The sequence below is a fragment of the Lactuca sativa genome, chromosome 4, assembly GCF_002870075.4.
Source record: "Lactuca sativa cultivar Salinas chromosome 4, Lsat_Salinas_v11, whole genome shotgun sequence".
In the NCBI taxonomy this organism is placed as follows: Eukaryota; Viridiplantae; Streptophyta; class Magnoliopsida; order Asterales; family Asteraceae; genus Lactuca; species Lactuca sativa.
In genome coordinates this window covers 147770856-147785447 of record NC_056626.2, presented here as the reverse complement: position 1 = coordinate 147785447, position 14592 = coordinate 147770856, and the positions used below count along the sequence as shown (strand labels likewise).

The 14592-nt window shown below is 33.0% G+C and overlaps 1 protein-coding gene across 1 annotated transcript; it reads right to left on the bottom strand.

Annotated features, from left to right (window-relative positions):
• Positions 1-764: 764 nt before the first annotated feature.
• Positions 765-2011, bottom strand: LOC111892295 (chaperone protein dnaJ 8, chloroplastic). Its single transcript, XM_023888370.2, has 3 exons — positions 1530-2011; positions 1338-1406; positions 765-1184 (listed from the first exon to the last, which is right to left on the bottom strand). Exons 1-3 carry the CDS (start codon positions 1776-1778, stop codon positions 996-998), a joined length of 507 nt encoding a protein of 168 aa, XP_023744138.1. The 5' UTR covers positions 1779-2011; the 3' UTR covers positions 765-995.
• Between the last annotated feature and the right edge of the window lie 12581 nt (positions 2012-14592).

The following is a 14592-nucleotide window of genomic DNA, read 5'->3' as shown; positions in this document are numbered from 1 at the left end:
ACATTATCACATGCTCCATTTGTTAATTTCGTAAGCCACAAAAGAAACTCTTTATACGTAAATCCCCCAAAATCCACATCACGTACATTTGTTTTTACGGGGTCTAAGTACACCAATGGGTTTGGCGAAAAGAATCCATTGTAATGAAAATCTACAGATATATACATACCTGTAGATGAGGATGCCATGCTAGCAGTCGACTACAATTCCAAGCCCTAATCGTCGATTTGATGTATCGATTGATTTCTCACAGAAGAATGTAATCGAGGTGTGTTAGCTGACGATGACGAACCCTAATTAAATGAGAAAGGGGTGTAATAGCCACGTAACATTCCACGTAATCTTTTAAACCGAGCTAAATCAATGTTACCGGCTAAAACAGGTAATAGCCGGTAATGTTGGTTATTTTTAAACGGCTGAAACAAGTTAGTTGGGTAAATGAGTACAAAAAAAACAATATTACCCATATGTGAACATTTGAAATACTTAATTACCTTAATAAGTCAAATTCCCAATAACATATAGACTAACAAAACTTACACATAACCCTGTAACTTCCTCACAATCTAAGTCAATTTCGATAGATAATCAAAGCGTTGAAAGACTTGTCTGAAATATTCCAAGTCCCGAAAATTAGTTAAATACGAGACCACCAACGCATATGACTGAGTACCCTTTCAAATTATAGTCATAAATGTACATTTTATTCTAGGGTCATTTTATATAAAATAACTTAATCAATTTCTATTAAAAGAAAAAAAAAATGAAGATCAGAGTTCAAGAAATCTTTTATTCCTGAAAGGTAATGGTGCAATAATTACAGACGATTAATCATAAAATTAGACTTATGTACAAAGAGACAGAGAGATGAACATTAAGACAGTCATCTCTACATAGTACTCTTTATATACAGACTCAGACACTTGGATTAACATTATTATTGATCTTAAAAGATGACGCTGATTTCAGCTTAGAAAGTAGAAATCCATGGATCTTCAGATGTATGGATTAATGTGTGAAGAATAATCTCGAATTCCAGCACCTTCCCAACCCATCCACTCTTCCCACATATCCCACTCAGGATCCTCCATTCCTCTCATCGGTTCATCGATCCCTGCATCCGACGATCCATAATACTCCATTTCTGCTACACTTGTTTCATCTCTCAAATTACTCATCACAACCTGTAAATCATCGCCCAAATTTGAGTTATAAAACAATTCGATTTTGAGATGGAATTCCTCCTACTGTGAAAAGAATTTAGATTAAAATGTCACTGTGCTTCGATGTTATGAAAAGTAAAGATGGAGATGGAGAGAGTGACAGAGAGAGCGTACATCGTAAGCTTCGTTGATTTGGTGAAACTGGACTCCGCAATTGCTTCCTCTGCATACATCTGGATGATACTGAAATTTCATCGAAAGGAAAAAAAAAGTGTGATTAATCGAACCAAAACAGATATAAACCGTTTTTTTCTGAATAAACAACGAGAAGATCGGATTTTGGATAATCAGAGGTTCATAGATTACCTTCAAAGCTAGCTGTCTAAAAGCCTTTTTGACCTCAGATTCAGAAGCATCAGGACGAACACTTAAAGTTTTATAAGGATCGGAAGCTAAAGGACTTGTCGAAACACATCGAACCCTAAACCTCCGATCACCGCCACCACTTCCTCTCGCCGACTTCTTATGCGAATTTCTCAATTTCCCCCACGAAGACGATGATGAAGAGGTTGACAATGAAACACAGCTATAGATCATTACAGCAGCACTCGCCATAATTTTCTTCTTCTTCTTAAAAACAAATTAAAACTTTTCGATACCAGATATCGGAATCAGCTTCTGCAGATTGATTTATATACGTGAAATTGTGGATTAGAAACGTTCAAACAGCGTTCAAAGATATTTGATTTGAATATTAATAAACGAATCCGTTTGCAAGAGTTGAATACAACGAAATGGATTAAATAATCTGATGCGTTTGGTGATAGAAAAGGTCAATAATGGAGAAGAAATGGCATCCTTTAGATTCGATATATAGGCCAAGATAGATAAAGAGTAGTGTGTATTTCGGTATTGTGTGTGAGAGAGAAACTAAAGGATCCAAGGTCCTTATCTGTGATGACGTGTCTTTCAGCGTATCCGTACTAGTCAGATTACGACTTCCAATATTGGGTTCTTTTTCATATTTACGATTTCAGTCCCTTTACTTTAGGTTTTTATAAAATCCGCAACGATCTATATATTCTTCACAGATTGCTCCCACCTACTTCAATTTTTCTTTTTTCTTTTTTTTTGAATTAGTGCGCTAATATTGTGTGATTTGTTTACAGATATTATAGAATGAAAATATCATATTTATGTAGGTGACTTTATTGATCTTGCAAGACTTGGATATTAACACCATTTTCTTTGTTTTTAGTGAAAGAAATGAATCTAGATATTAAAGTGCATGCAAGTTGAATTTGACAACTTGTTCAAAATTTGCCAAATTTCTTCAAACTTTATATTCCCTAGAGATAAAAATCTCCTGGTTTTGGATAAGAATGATGTTGGCAAGATAGACGTGTACTTTAGGCCATATCATCACATGGAAATATTAAGATTTTGTTTTTTTCTTAAACGCATCATTTTCTGATAAATCAACTTTTTTTTTCTCGTGATATCAACATTTATATTAATGAAAATAAGTGAACCAAATTACCTAACCGTTGATAAATGATAAATGTCTTCCGGCCAATAGAATTTGAATTCAAATATGTAAATCAATGAATAGTTTATTAAATATGTAAGCAAACCATAAAACACATGAAAATATATGAAACACATAGAAAAATATATAAATAATGTTTTACGAAGAATAGTGAGAAAAAAATTAACAAAAAACTAATATTATTTAATAAATAATTATAAAATTCAAAACCTAATAATTTGCTTGTAAAGTATTATTATAGCTAAATATTAAAAGTATATACACTTTTGCTAGTTAAAAACCGAAATAACTAAAATCAACTTGTTACTTAAATATTTTACGACATTTATGGTTACATTTGCAATCTCAACTTAGCACAAGGTAGAAGTAACAAGAGTGGAAAAAGGAAAGGGCTTTAAAGTAAAATTAACTTTCTAGTGATGCGGCAGCAGGACACGTGTAGCAGTATCGGTGGATATCCTTAAAATCTGAAGCTCTTACATTTTTTTTTTTTTTTCATTTATAGTACAACCACCTTCTATTAAGAATTTTGATAATTAATAAACATAAATTATTTTCAAGAACTGGATCAGGTATTGGATAATTTTGGGATAAATGCGTCAATTTGGGTAGGGCATGGTTTCATTGCACCCCATGCGTCTTGTTAATTTTAAGTAGGGCGTGCACATTTTAATATTAAAAAAAATAGTCTATCTATTTTAAATTCTTCTCAAACCAATTACAGGAAGGAATAATGATTTGATGGGTAAGATATATTTTGAAATGTATACATTTAGTATTTATTTTTCTTTTATAAAATAAACTTTTATACTTTATTAATATGTACACATTAGGTCCTTTTCACCTGATTTTACAGGTTTTGCTGACGTAGAAGGGTTTATTTTACAAAAAAAAAAAAATATGGACTAAATGTGTACATTTCAAAAAGTATCTTACCCTATCAAGTCATTTTCCATTTCTTTTATTTTGTTGAAATGAAATACCTAGGTGGCATCCACATATCCACAATGAGATTTTTCAAACTTTTATTCATCATGAAAAAGAAGGAGACCCCGATCTCCGGCGACTCCTTTGTGTGTTCCTACACATCACTGGTAGCAAGGAGGAATGATGGAAAAAACGAAGGGGAGGCAGGAGGAAGTAGAGACGGTAGTTGGCGGCGATGAGCTGCTCTGGTAGCCCCCTTGTCGATTATTTCTTCTTTTTCTGGCAACATATCTCAAAGATGGAGGCAAAGAGAGACAGATCGGAGAAACACAACAGGTAAAGGGTGTTTGGTTGTTGCTGTTCGACCGAAAGGAAGAGAGACGAGAAAGAGAAGGGTCGCCACCCTTTTCTTGTTGCTGGAGGATCACCCACCTCCGGTGACTAAGCTAATTAATTGCTATTTAGTGCCACTTGTGCTTCCACATCAGCAAAACCTGTAGAATCCGGTGAAAATGACATAATGTGTACATATTAATAAAGTATAACGGTTTATTTTACAAAAAAAAAAAAGAATAAGGACTAAATCTGTACAATTCAAAAAGTATCTTACCCTATCAAGTCATTTTTCCTAAAAGAAAATTCGTATATGACCGGTATACCGGGTATAGCTGGTCACAAGGATTGCATTGTTACAAAAAATAAAGTATAAGGGTTTATTTTACAAGAAAAAAAGAATAAGGACTAAATATGTACATTTCAAAAAGTATATTACCCTATCAAGTCATTTTTCCTTACAAGAAATGAAGGTTATTTAAAATTTTTGCCCTTGTTTGTGTGGAATGTCATAACTCCTATCATAGGATGGAGTGGATTATTCATTAGCTTGATAATGACTCGAACATATAATTTATAATTTTATTTATATTTAGTTATTAATTTTTTTGAATTATTTGAAATTATATATATTTTATCATTATGGTCGGTTATAACCGGTCATAAGGTGAAATATGAACAATTTCAAATAATTTAAAGATAAATTAAGTACGAAAAAAAGTTCAACACTAAATATAAAAAATTAAAAATTAAAAATTTGTTACTTTTTTAAGTCATTATCTATTTTTATAGTCATCCCTTAGTTTATTTTGCATATTAGGTGTAAGACCCGCATGGGTTAATTAAAAACTAAATATAAATGTCTAAATATTTAAAAACTTTGGATTTATAAGAAAATAAGAAAAATAATAAATTATTAAAACTGATTTTTTTTATCTTTTTAATTTAAATAAATAAACAAAATAAACTAATAAGCTTTAATTTAAGAATTTTGAAATAAGAAGGTAAATCTATTAATGAAATTGATATTCATTTATTAGTACATTTTTAATTGTTACATTAGTATTATGTGGAATTTATTAAAATTAACAAAAAAAAACTCATAAAATGACATGTGAAAAAGAAATTAATTCAAAATAACCACAAAATGATATTTGACAGATTGAATGAGAATGTGACATGTGACCAAAAAAATATTTTCATTTATTAGAGTAGATTGGTAGAAATTACTTAGATTAATAATTTCGATTACGTACCACATAATTTTCATGGCTTTAATCCTAGTCAATGAGATAAATTTTTAACTAGAGTTTTTTTTATTCATTTCATGTTTATGTTTCTATTTATAGTTACAATTTATATGTTATATAGGGAATCATTTCTGCAAACACATATTACAATAATTAATATGCAAACACATATTACAATAATTAATATACATTATATATATTACAAACTGTTATGCCATTTACGACAAAATGATATGAACACGACACTACTTGTGCGATTATATACAAAACATTTCACGCTATAACAAGAGATATAAGGAAGAAAGAGTTCCAACGAAGCATTATAAATGACATATTAGCTGCGATATGTCACCACTAAAGGTAATTACTAAAACTCTTGATGCCTTTAGAGCGAAATATGTCGGTGGTTATGCTCTTTAATCTTGTAGTGAAAGCAAATATACTTTTTAAATCTTAAAAATTAAACCCTACATCCATATAAAATCATATAATGAAATTTATTAAGAAGTCGTGAAATGGAAAACATAAAAGTGTGTTTTACAAAGGTAAAATAATTTATTTATGGGATAATGACTTAAAAGGGTAACAAACTTTCAGTTTTGTTCAGATTTAATCATTGGACCTTTTCGTGCTTGATTTACCTTTTAATTATTTGAAACTGTTCACATTTTATCCTTATGGCTTGCTATAACCGGTCATAAGAGTAAAATGTTAACAGTTTCAAATAATTCAAGGGTAAATCAACACATGAAAAAATTACGGTGTCTAAATGTTAGCAAAATTGAAAATTCATACCATTTTCATGTCATTATCTATTTTAAATTCCTCTCAAACCAATTACAAAAAAGGTTATTTATAAATTTTTGTTCAACCGATTTATGGTTCTTTGTGCAAGCTGAGATTATGTGAAGACCTTCTAAAGCCAACAAAAAGTCATTTTCAAAATACTCACCGCAAACTCACAAGAAACAAAAACATGATCTGAAACTTCCATTGAAGAAGAATAAATCGGACATAACAAATAAGCCACTTCAAAAACAAGATCCTCATGCATCCTACGACAGGAGTTATGACATGATCCTCTTGCTTGATTAAGCTTTCAATAAACTTATCATAGTATTAATAAATTTTTCTTATTTAAAAAAAATAAAGGCCTATTTTTTATTTTTCATAAATGACCCTCAAAGTCAACAAAATGGTTCTATTATTAATAGGGCCCGTTTGTTGATTTTGAGGGTCGAAAAGTAAAAAAATAGTCCCTTAATTTTTTTTTTAATAAGCAAAATTTACTAATATTGCTAGTTTATTGAAAGCATAATCAAGCATGAGGATTTGATTTCTGAATTTGTTGAAGAAAATATTAGAAAATAGAGTAAGTTACTGAAATCGTCCCTATGGTTTGGTTAAAATTGCATACTTGGTCCCTAACTTTTATTTTGCACTCGGATCGTCCCTGTGGTTTGGTTTTGTTGCGTTTTTTATCCCCGTGGTTTGGTCAAAATTGTATGTTTGGTCCCTAACTTTATGTATGTAAGGGATGAAAAACGCAACAAAATCAAACCATAGGGACGATCCAAGTGCAAAAGAAAAATTAGGGACCAAACGTGCAATTTTAAACAAACCATAGGGACGATTTCAATAATTTACTCTAGAAAATAATGAAACAACGATCGTATGCCCACTATTGGGTTTAATTTAATCATAGTAATGAATTCAAATTACAATTGCTTCGTGGAGTATATAATGGGTCGCTCTAATATGGTTGTATAAAAAAGAGTAAATTACACGAATGATCTTTTAGCTTTATAGTTTTTTACTGAAATGGTCTTTACAAAACTTTTTTTCCTGAGATGATCCCTACCGAACAAACCATGCACATAAATAGTACTTATCGTGGATGTTCGTTAGACGGATCTGGTAAGTTGAAAGAAATTTTGGATAAGGACTTTTTTGTCATTTTGCGAAACTTGTATAAAAACCATTTATGAAATTTTAAACAATGCCCATTTGAAATATCACAATTTTAGTCTCTTACTTTTTTCTTTTTATATTTTGGCTCTTTTTTTCACAACTTTGTTATTATATATTTTTTTAAATATATAAATAGTTTTTGTTGTCTAGACTTTATCTAAAATATTTAAATTACAATACATGATTAAATATTTTCGTTTTCTATTATCTAAAAATATTTGAAGCATAAAGACATCATTTTATTACTTTTTAATTTTTACATGATGTGATTTTTAAGATTTATCTTCATTTATCTTATACAAATGTGTTTATTTTTATGAAAAATATATGATGTGTTATTATAAAAAAACACGTTATTATAGAAATAATAATATGATGCTATTTTATTTAAAAAAGTATAAGCATGTAGTTTTGAGTTAAAGATAAATATATATTTCGGTTTTGATTTCATAATATAAGTACAATAAATTTTTTATTGCTTCGATATAAAATTTTAAGAAAGTAATTTATTGTTATCAAATTTTGAATATATTCATTAATAAGCGTAACATTTGATTATCAGGTATTTCTATCTTAACCCTTAACCTAATTGAAATTTACTTATTTGGTCCCTTGTTGTTTAAACTTTCGCAATTCAGCCATATGGTGGGCATAAGAAGGGGGTACGTGCAGCGTAGTCGTGAAAAGTCTGGATCAAGGAGTCCATGCTAGTACGTTGGGAGTACATGTGGTATGCCAGGCGTACTAGCCCAATCTCTAAAACCCTAAATTTTAGGGTTTCACCCCTATTTAAAGTCATTAACTCACCCTTGGACCTCCTATAGTCAGTCTCCACTCCTTCCAACTCCTAATCTCGAGTGTTTTCCTCGTGAGTGAAGATCTTGAAGCTTGGTGGTGATTGTGTTGGCTTTTGTTGAAGAAAAAGACTAGTGAAGAACAAGAAAATATCCTTAATTATCCCTACATATGATCAACAAGAAAATATCATTAAATCGGAATAATTGAATCAAAATTTTATAATAATCGATCCACGATTTAGGCGGCGTCTACTATTAGTTGTATGGACAATGTTTCCACCGAGTTAATCCACGCCACGGATCTTCCTCTTCATGATACAGTTTATATTGAATTACAATATAAGTGCTTCTACAAGCTGAAGAAGTAATTTGTTGTGAATACCCCATAGGGCTATATTATTTATATATATATATATATATATATATATATATATATATATATATATATATATCCCTACGGGGTGTTCTCAACAAATTACTTCAACTTGTAGAAGCACTTATATATATATATATATATATATATATATATATATATATATATATATATATATATATACTAATAAAAAAGTAGCTCTTTTGTCATGTGTCACCATATTAGACATTTTAATTAATGTGTTGCCACTTGTCAATCTATTAGTTTTCCATTTTAAATTTATTAGACCTCCTCATTAATGTGATTCTATTTTAAATTTTAAATTTTAAAATTTAAATTATTGTTTTCATTAATTCACAAATAAAAAATATCTAATATATATTAAAATTTTATTTTATATATTTATTTGAATCAATGATTATAATTTCACATAACTAATAAAAAATATCTCTTAAATTAATAATTTATTTAAAATAACTTATTAATAATTTTGAGTTTTTACTATAAATGTTTGATTAATTTTATAACCGTGGTTTCCACGGGTTATAAACTAGTATATATATATATATATATATATATATATATATATATATATATATATATATATATATATAAAACATGTTACACAGTTAGAGTTAAATACAAGATCCAAAACATATGGATCTTATAGGTACGTCAATACATTTGAATAATCCTATCTCTAACTTATCCATTTACATTCCCCCTCAATCTTAACTTTGATATGATTTAGATCGTGTAACATGTTCTTGGTCATCGGCTTCGTGAATCCATCTACTAGTTGATCTCCAGAAGATATGAACTCAATGTCAAGAGCACCTATTCCAACTTTTTTGCTAACAAAATGAAAATCCACTTCTATATGCTTTGTTCGAGCATGAAAAATAGGATTGCCTGTTAAATAAGTTGCTCTTAAATTATCACACCATAAAAAAGGTGGTCTTGGCTGATGAACACCTAGCTCCTTGAGCAGAGATTATATCCATGTTGCTTCTGCTACCCCGTTAGCAAGAGCCTTATACTCAGCTTCTGTACTTAAGCAAGCCACAGTAGGTTGCTTGCGAGAGCTCCATGGTATTAAGTTTGGACCAATAAATATTACAAACCCTCTTGTAGATCTTCTATAATCCATACATCCTGTCCAATCTGCATCAGTAAAACACTTAGAAGTGTTGATTTGGAGGGTCTAAAACAAAGTCCTGTATTCACCGTTCCCTTCACATATCTTAAGACTCTTTTAACAACCTCCCAAAGAATATATGTAGGTTCAGATAAAAATTGACACACTTTATTTACAGCGAATGAAATGTCGGGTCGAGTTAGTATGAGATACTGCAATCCTTCAACCATGTTACGATACTTAAATGCATCTTCACCATTAAGTGGCTTCCTATGACCACGAGACAATTTATTCGTTTGACATTGGGGTTGAAACACTTCTGCAATTCTTCATGTGAACACGATGTAATAGATCAATGGCATACTTTTGTTGCATATGAGTGATTCCCCCTGAATTGTGAAGTACTTCAATCCCAAGAAAATAACTAAGTTTACATAGGGAATGAACCAAAAAGAGCACATACTAGTTTATCAATAAGATGTTGAGAAGACCCGGTAATAACGATATCATCAATGTAGATCAACATGTAAATAATGGTGTCACCATGATGAAAAATGAACAGGGATGTGTCAGCTTTAGACGAACGGAAGCCCAGTTGATGAAGCTTATCACTCAATCGATAAAACCACGCTTTAAGGGATTGCTTGAGCCTGTATATCACTTTATGGAACTTGCATACATAATGAGGATGATTGGAATCCTCAAAACCCAATGGTTGATGCATATAGACCGCTTCATTGAGAAAACCATGAAGAAAAGCGTTATTAACATCAACTTGTCATATGTGCCACTTTCGAGAAACCACAAAGGAGAAAATTAATCGAACCGTGGCTGGTTTAACGACAGGAATAAAGGTGTCGTGATAGTCCACTCCATATTGTTGAGTAAAACCACATTCCACAAGACAAGCCTTATGCTTATCAAGAGAAACCATCAGCATGTTGCTTGAGCTTGAAAATCCATTTTCATCCCACTATATTGACGCATGGTGGACGGGGCACAAGAGACCATGTGTTATTGTGTCGAAGTGCTAAGAATTCTGCTTCCATGGCTTGGCTCCATGTCGAGTTAGCATAAGCGATGTGATGCATTGAGGGAACAACCATGAAGGCACACTTAGTAGCATCATAGAGAACAATCCCATCAGTAAATTTGTGAGACCGAGTTATACCAGCACGACCTCTGGTAAGAACCCCTTGAGGAAGGGGGAGGGTTGGGTTGATCACTCAAGGCAGGAGATGAGGCATCCCGTGACATCAGAATTGGGGAAACCTGAGTCTCAGTGGTTGCTGAGGGGGCGATGGAGACGTGGTCGTGGGAACTGGTGATGGCGGGGTTAGCGGTGATAGTTGTTGTGGAGAATCACCAAGATTTGGCACCCCCTGACCTTGAGATGAAGCTGCGGCTGCATTAGAATTATTAGATAGCAGAGAGAGGTCATACCTCTTCATATGATCATTAGTAATTTCTGGTTCAATTTGAGGAAATGATACGACTTTCGGATGAAGAAGATGGTGTGTGACTATTTGAGGAAGCAGCGAACTGAAATCTAGATTCATCAAAGATAACATCACGTGATATATAAACTCGAACGGTACTCTTGTCAAGACATTTGTACCCTTTATGCATGGAACTGTATCCAATGAAAACACATAATTTGGATCGAAGATCAAGCTTATGTGAGTTGTATTTACACAATATTGGCCAACATGCACACCCAAAGTTGCGAAGAAAAAGAGTAATTAGGTGTTATATTAAGTAATCATGTAATAGGGTTTGAATTATGTATAGTGGGACACGGCATGCGATTTATGAGATAACAAGCAGTAAGGAATGCTTTATCCCAAAAACGAAGTAGGAGTGAAGAATGAGCTAATAAGGCCAAACCTGTTTCGACTATATGTTGATATTTACATTCCCCAATACCATTTTGAGTGAGGTATGTGGACAAGACACACGATGAGAAATTCGTGTTTTCTGAAAATATTTGTGGAGCTTTTGGTACTCACCTCCCCAATCGGATTGGATGGTGCGGATTTTTGCATTCAAAAAGCATTCAACATGATGTTGAAAGTTATCAAAGATTTGTTCAACATTAGACTTATGTTTAATAAGATAAATCCAAGTGTAACGACTGCAATCATCAGTAAAACGAACATAATATCTATAACCTCCACTAGACACTTGAGTCGGTCCCCAAGCATCCGTGTGAACCAACTTAAGTGGAAAAGACAAAACATGAACAAAGTTTTTATAAGGTAATTGATGACTCTTAGACCGTTAACAGGCATCACACACCAAATCTTTGTTATCAAAAGACACACCTAACTTATTTAACTTTAAAATGGAATTGACTACTGCTAAATTTTGATGACTCAATCATTGATGACACTGAGATTTAGATACTTGAGAACTTGAGAACGCCTGGTGAGAAGATCGAACAAATAAGCAACTAATTGGCACCTGATAGAGGCTACATTTGCTTTTACCTATGAGTAGGAATTTCTTCGTGACCTTGTCCTTAACAAAGAAAACATCAGGGTGAATTTCAACAAACACATTATTATCAGATACAAGCTTGTAAGCAGAAAGAAGGTGTTTATTAACTTTAGGAAATTAGAGAATGTTTGTGAGAGTAAGTGGTTTGCCTGAACCAAAAAATTTAAAATGACCAATATGAGAGATTTGCAAACCTGCTCCATTCGCTACTTGGAGTTGATCTTTTCCTTGATAACATTCTTGTACCGTGAGGCGATCAAGGTCATTTGTTAAATGATACGTAGCTCCAGTTTCGAGATACCAGTGTGGATCATTGATGTAGGTTTCGGTGGTGGCACTATTTCCCCACGACATTCCTCAACCTGCTAGGCATGATTGAATATGTTCTTACAGTTTTAAAGCAGTGTGACCTGGAATTACACATACTTGACATCGGGGGACACCATTGCCTCTACCTCGTCCTCGTCTAAGCCTATGATTACTTCTTCCTTGATAGTTCCATCGCTGGTTATTGTAAGAGTTGTTTTTGTTGTTGGAGTCCCGAAGTGGAGTGTTCTGGTCTTGACAAGTCACATTATTGGCAGAGGTCGAGAATTATGTTGTATTATTCATGGTGCCAACTTGTGCTTCATGAGCAGTTAGATATGAACAAAAGTTAGGTAAGATTATCGTATGTTGATTGCTTAGCACCGTGATGGAAGTGAAGAGGTTTCCATGACCTGGCCCTAGTCCGACAAGAATGTAACCAATGACCCCTTCATCAGTCATGGGGTGACCAATATTTTCCATAGTATCTGCAAGGCTTTGTTAGGGTATTTAATCTACTGTGTCAAGCACTACGTGCATGGTATAAAACCCTTACCCATTTATTAAAGCAATCTAAGTTTAAACAAGGCTCGGTCGACCCATTCTTCTTTCACAAGAAAGATGGTGACCATCTGATGATTGTCTAAATTTATGTCGATGATATCATTTTCGGATCTACTAATCCTAGATTAATTGCTGAATTCCGAAAATTGATGGAAACTAAATTTGAGATGAGCTCAATGGGTCCAATTAACTTTTTCCTTGGTTTAAATATTAGACAGAGTCAAGAGGGTATATTCATCAACCAGGAGGGCTACACAAATTCCTTGCTCGCGAAATTCGGTATGGTGGGAGATTCAAAGGTTAAGGTTCCTATGGTATTTGGAACGAAGCTTACACCTTCCTTGGACAAGACGGTAGCTAACATGAATCTCTATCGACAAATAATAGGTTCATTAATGTATCAAACAGCTAGTCGTCCGGACATTATGTTTTCTGTTTGCTATTGTGCCAGGTTCCAAGCAAATCCTCGCGAACCCCATATGACTGCAATAAAGAACATCTTCTGATACTTAAAAGAACGACCTCTCTCAGAATTTGGTACCCCTCCAGTTGTACTTTTCAGCATGTATTTAAGATGCAGGTATATCTATTCATTATGCTTTTAAATCAGAACAATGGGGATAGGTTTGTAATTTTGAATTCTTTGTACTAGTTAAGTGTCCATAGATGCATGATGTTGTATGTTGCCCAAAGCCTCTAAGACTCTATGTATGATGTATGAAGCCTTCCTGAATCGATAACACCAATCGTTTCTTCCCAAATAGGCTATAAATTTACATAAGTCATTGAGCTACCTTACTCTTCTCAGCTGAGTTAAGAGTTGACTGCTTTGTCATTTTCGTATAACAGAGGTACATTTTCTCTTCAGAACCACCTCCATTATTTCTCCATATTTTCACTTCTACAACTGTAACCCTTGAGACTCTCAGCAATTACCACTGAGGTTTATGGTTACACAACATTTGTGTTTATGATCTTAAATTCGTTATCACCACGAATTGAGTGAAACCCAATATTCGAAACCAAATTTTGAATTGACGGTGAACAATTAATAAGTTCTAGATACTTTCACCGCTGAATTGACGAGTAAAACCTTTATGGTCTGTACCATATATGTTTGAAATCTCATTTTTTTTTTATTTATTTTGAGTGATCTTTACGAAAAGCTCTAAACCCACGACTTTTCTTCCCAAAAGATCTAGTTTTTTTATTTTTCTTGAGATTTCCACACTATCTGTGACAATCGTCAATTTCCGGTCAACTCAAAGTCAACTGAAGTCAACAAGTCAAATCGTTCGACTCAATTTGCCCGTGGGTACTAGAGTTTATGTTATGTAATTTCTAAACAACTAGCTATTCTAATGAGAGATCATAAATCGAAAAGTACGTACATCTAGATCTCCTTAACCTAAAGTTGTGGTAAGTGACGAGCCAAACCGATAAAACAATGTCGCATACTCATCCGGAGTGTGTAAGATCCTTAAACAAGGCTTAACAGGGTTTACGGACCTTGCATTGCGAAGCCGGACACTCACATTTGTCACACACGAAACCTCTCTCAATCGTTTTCACTCTATCTCTCTTTATCGAGAATCTCTCCCAAATCTCTCTTTGTATGAGAAATCTCTCCAAGTATGTGAAATCTCTCCAAAATCTCTCCAAGTATGTGAAATCTCTCCCAAATCTCTCTAAGTATGCAAAATCTCTCCCAAATCTCTCTTT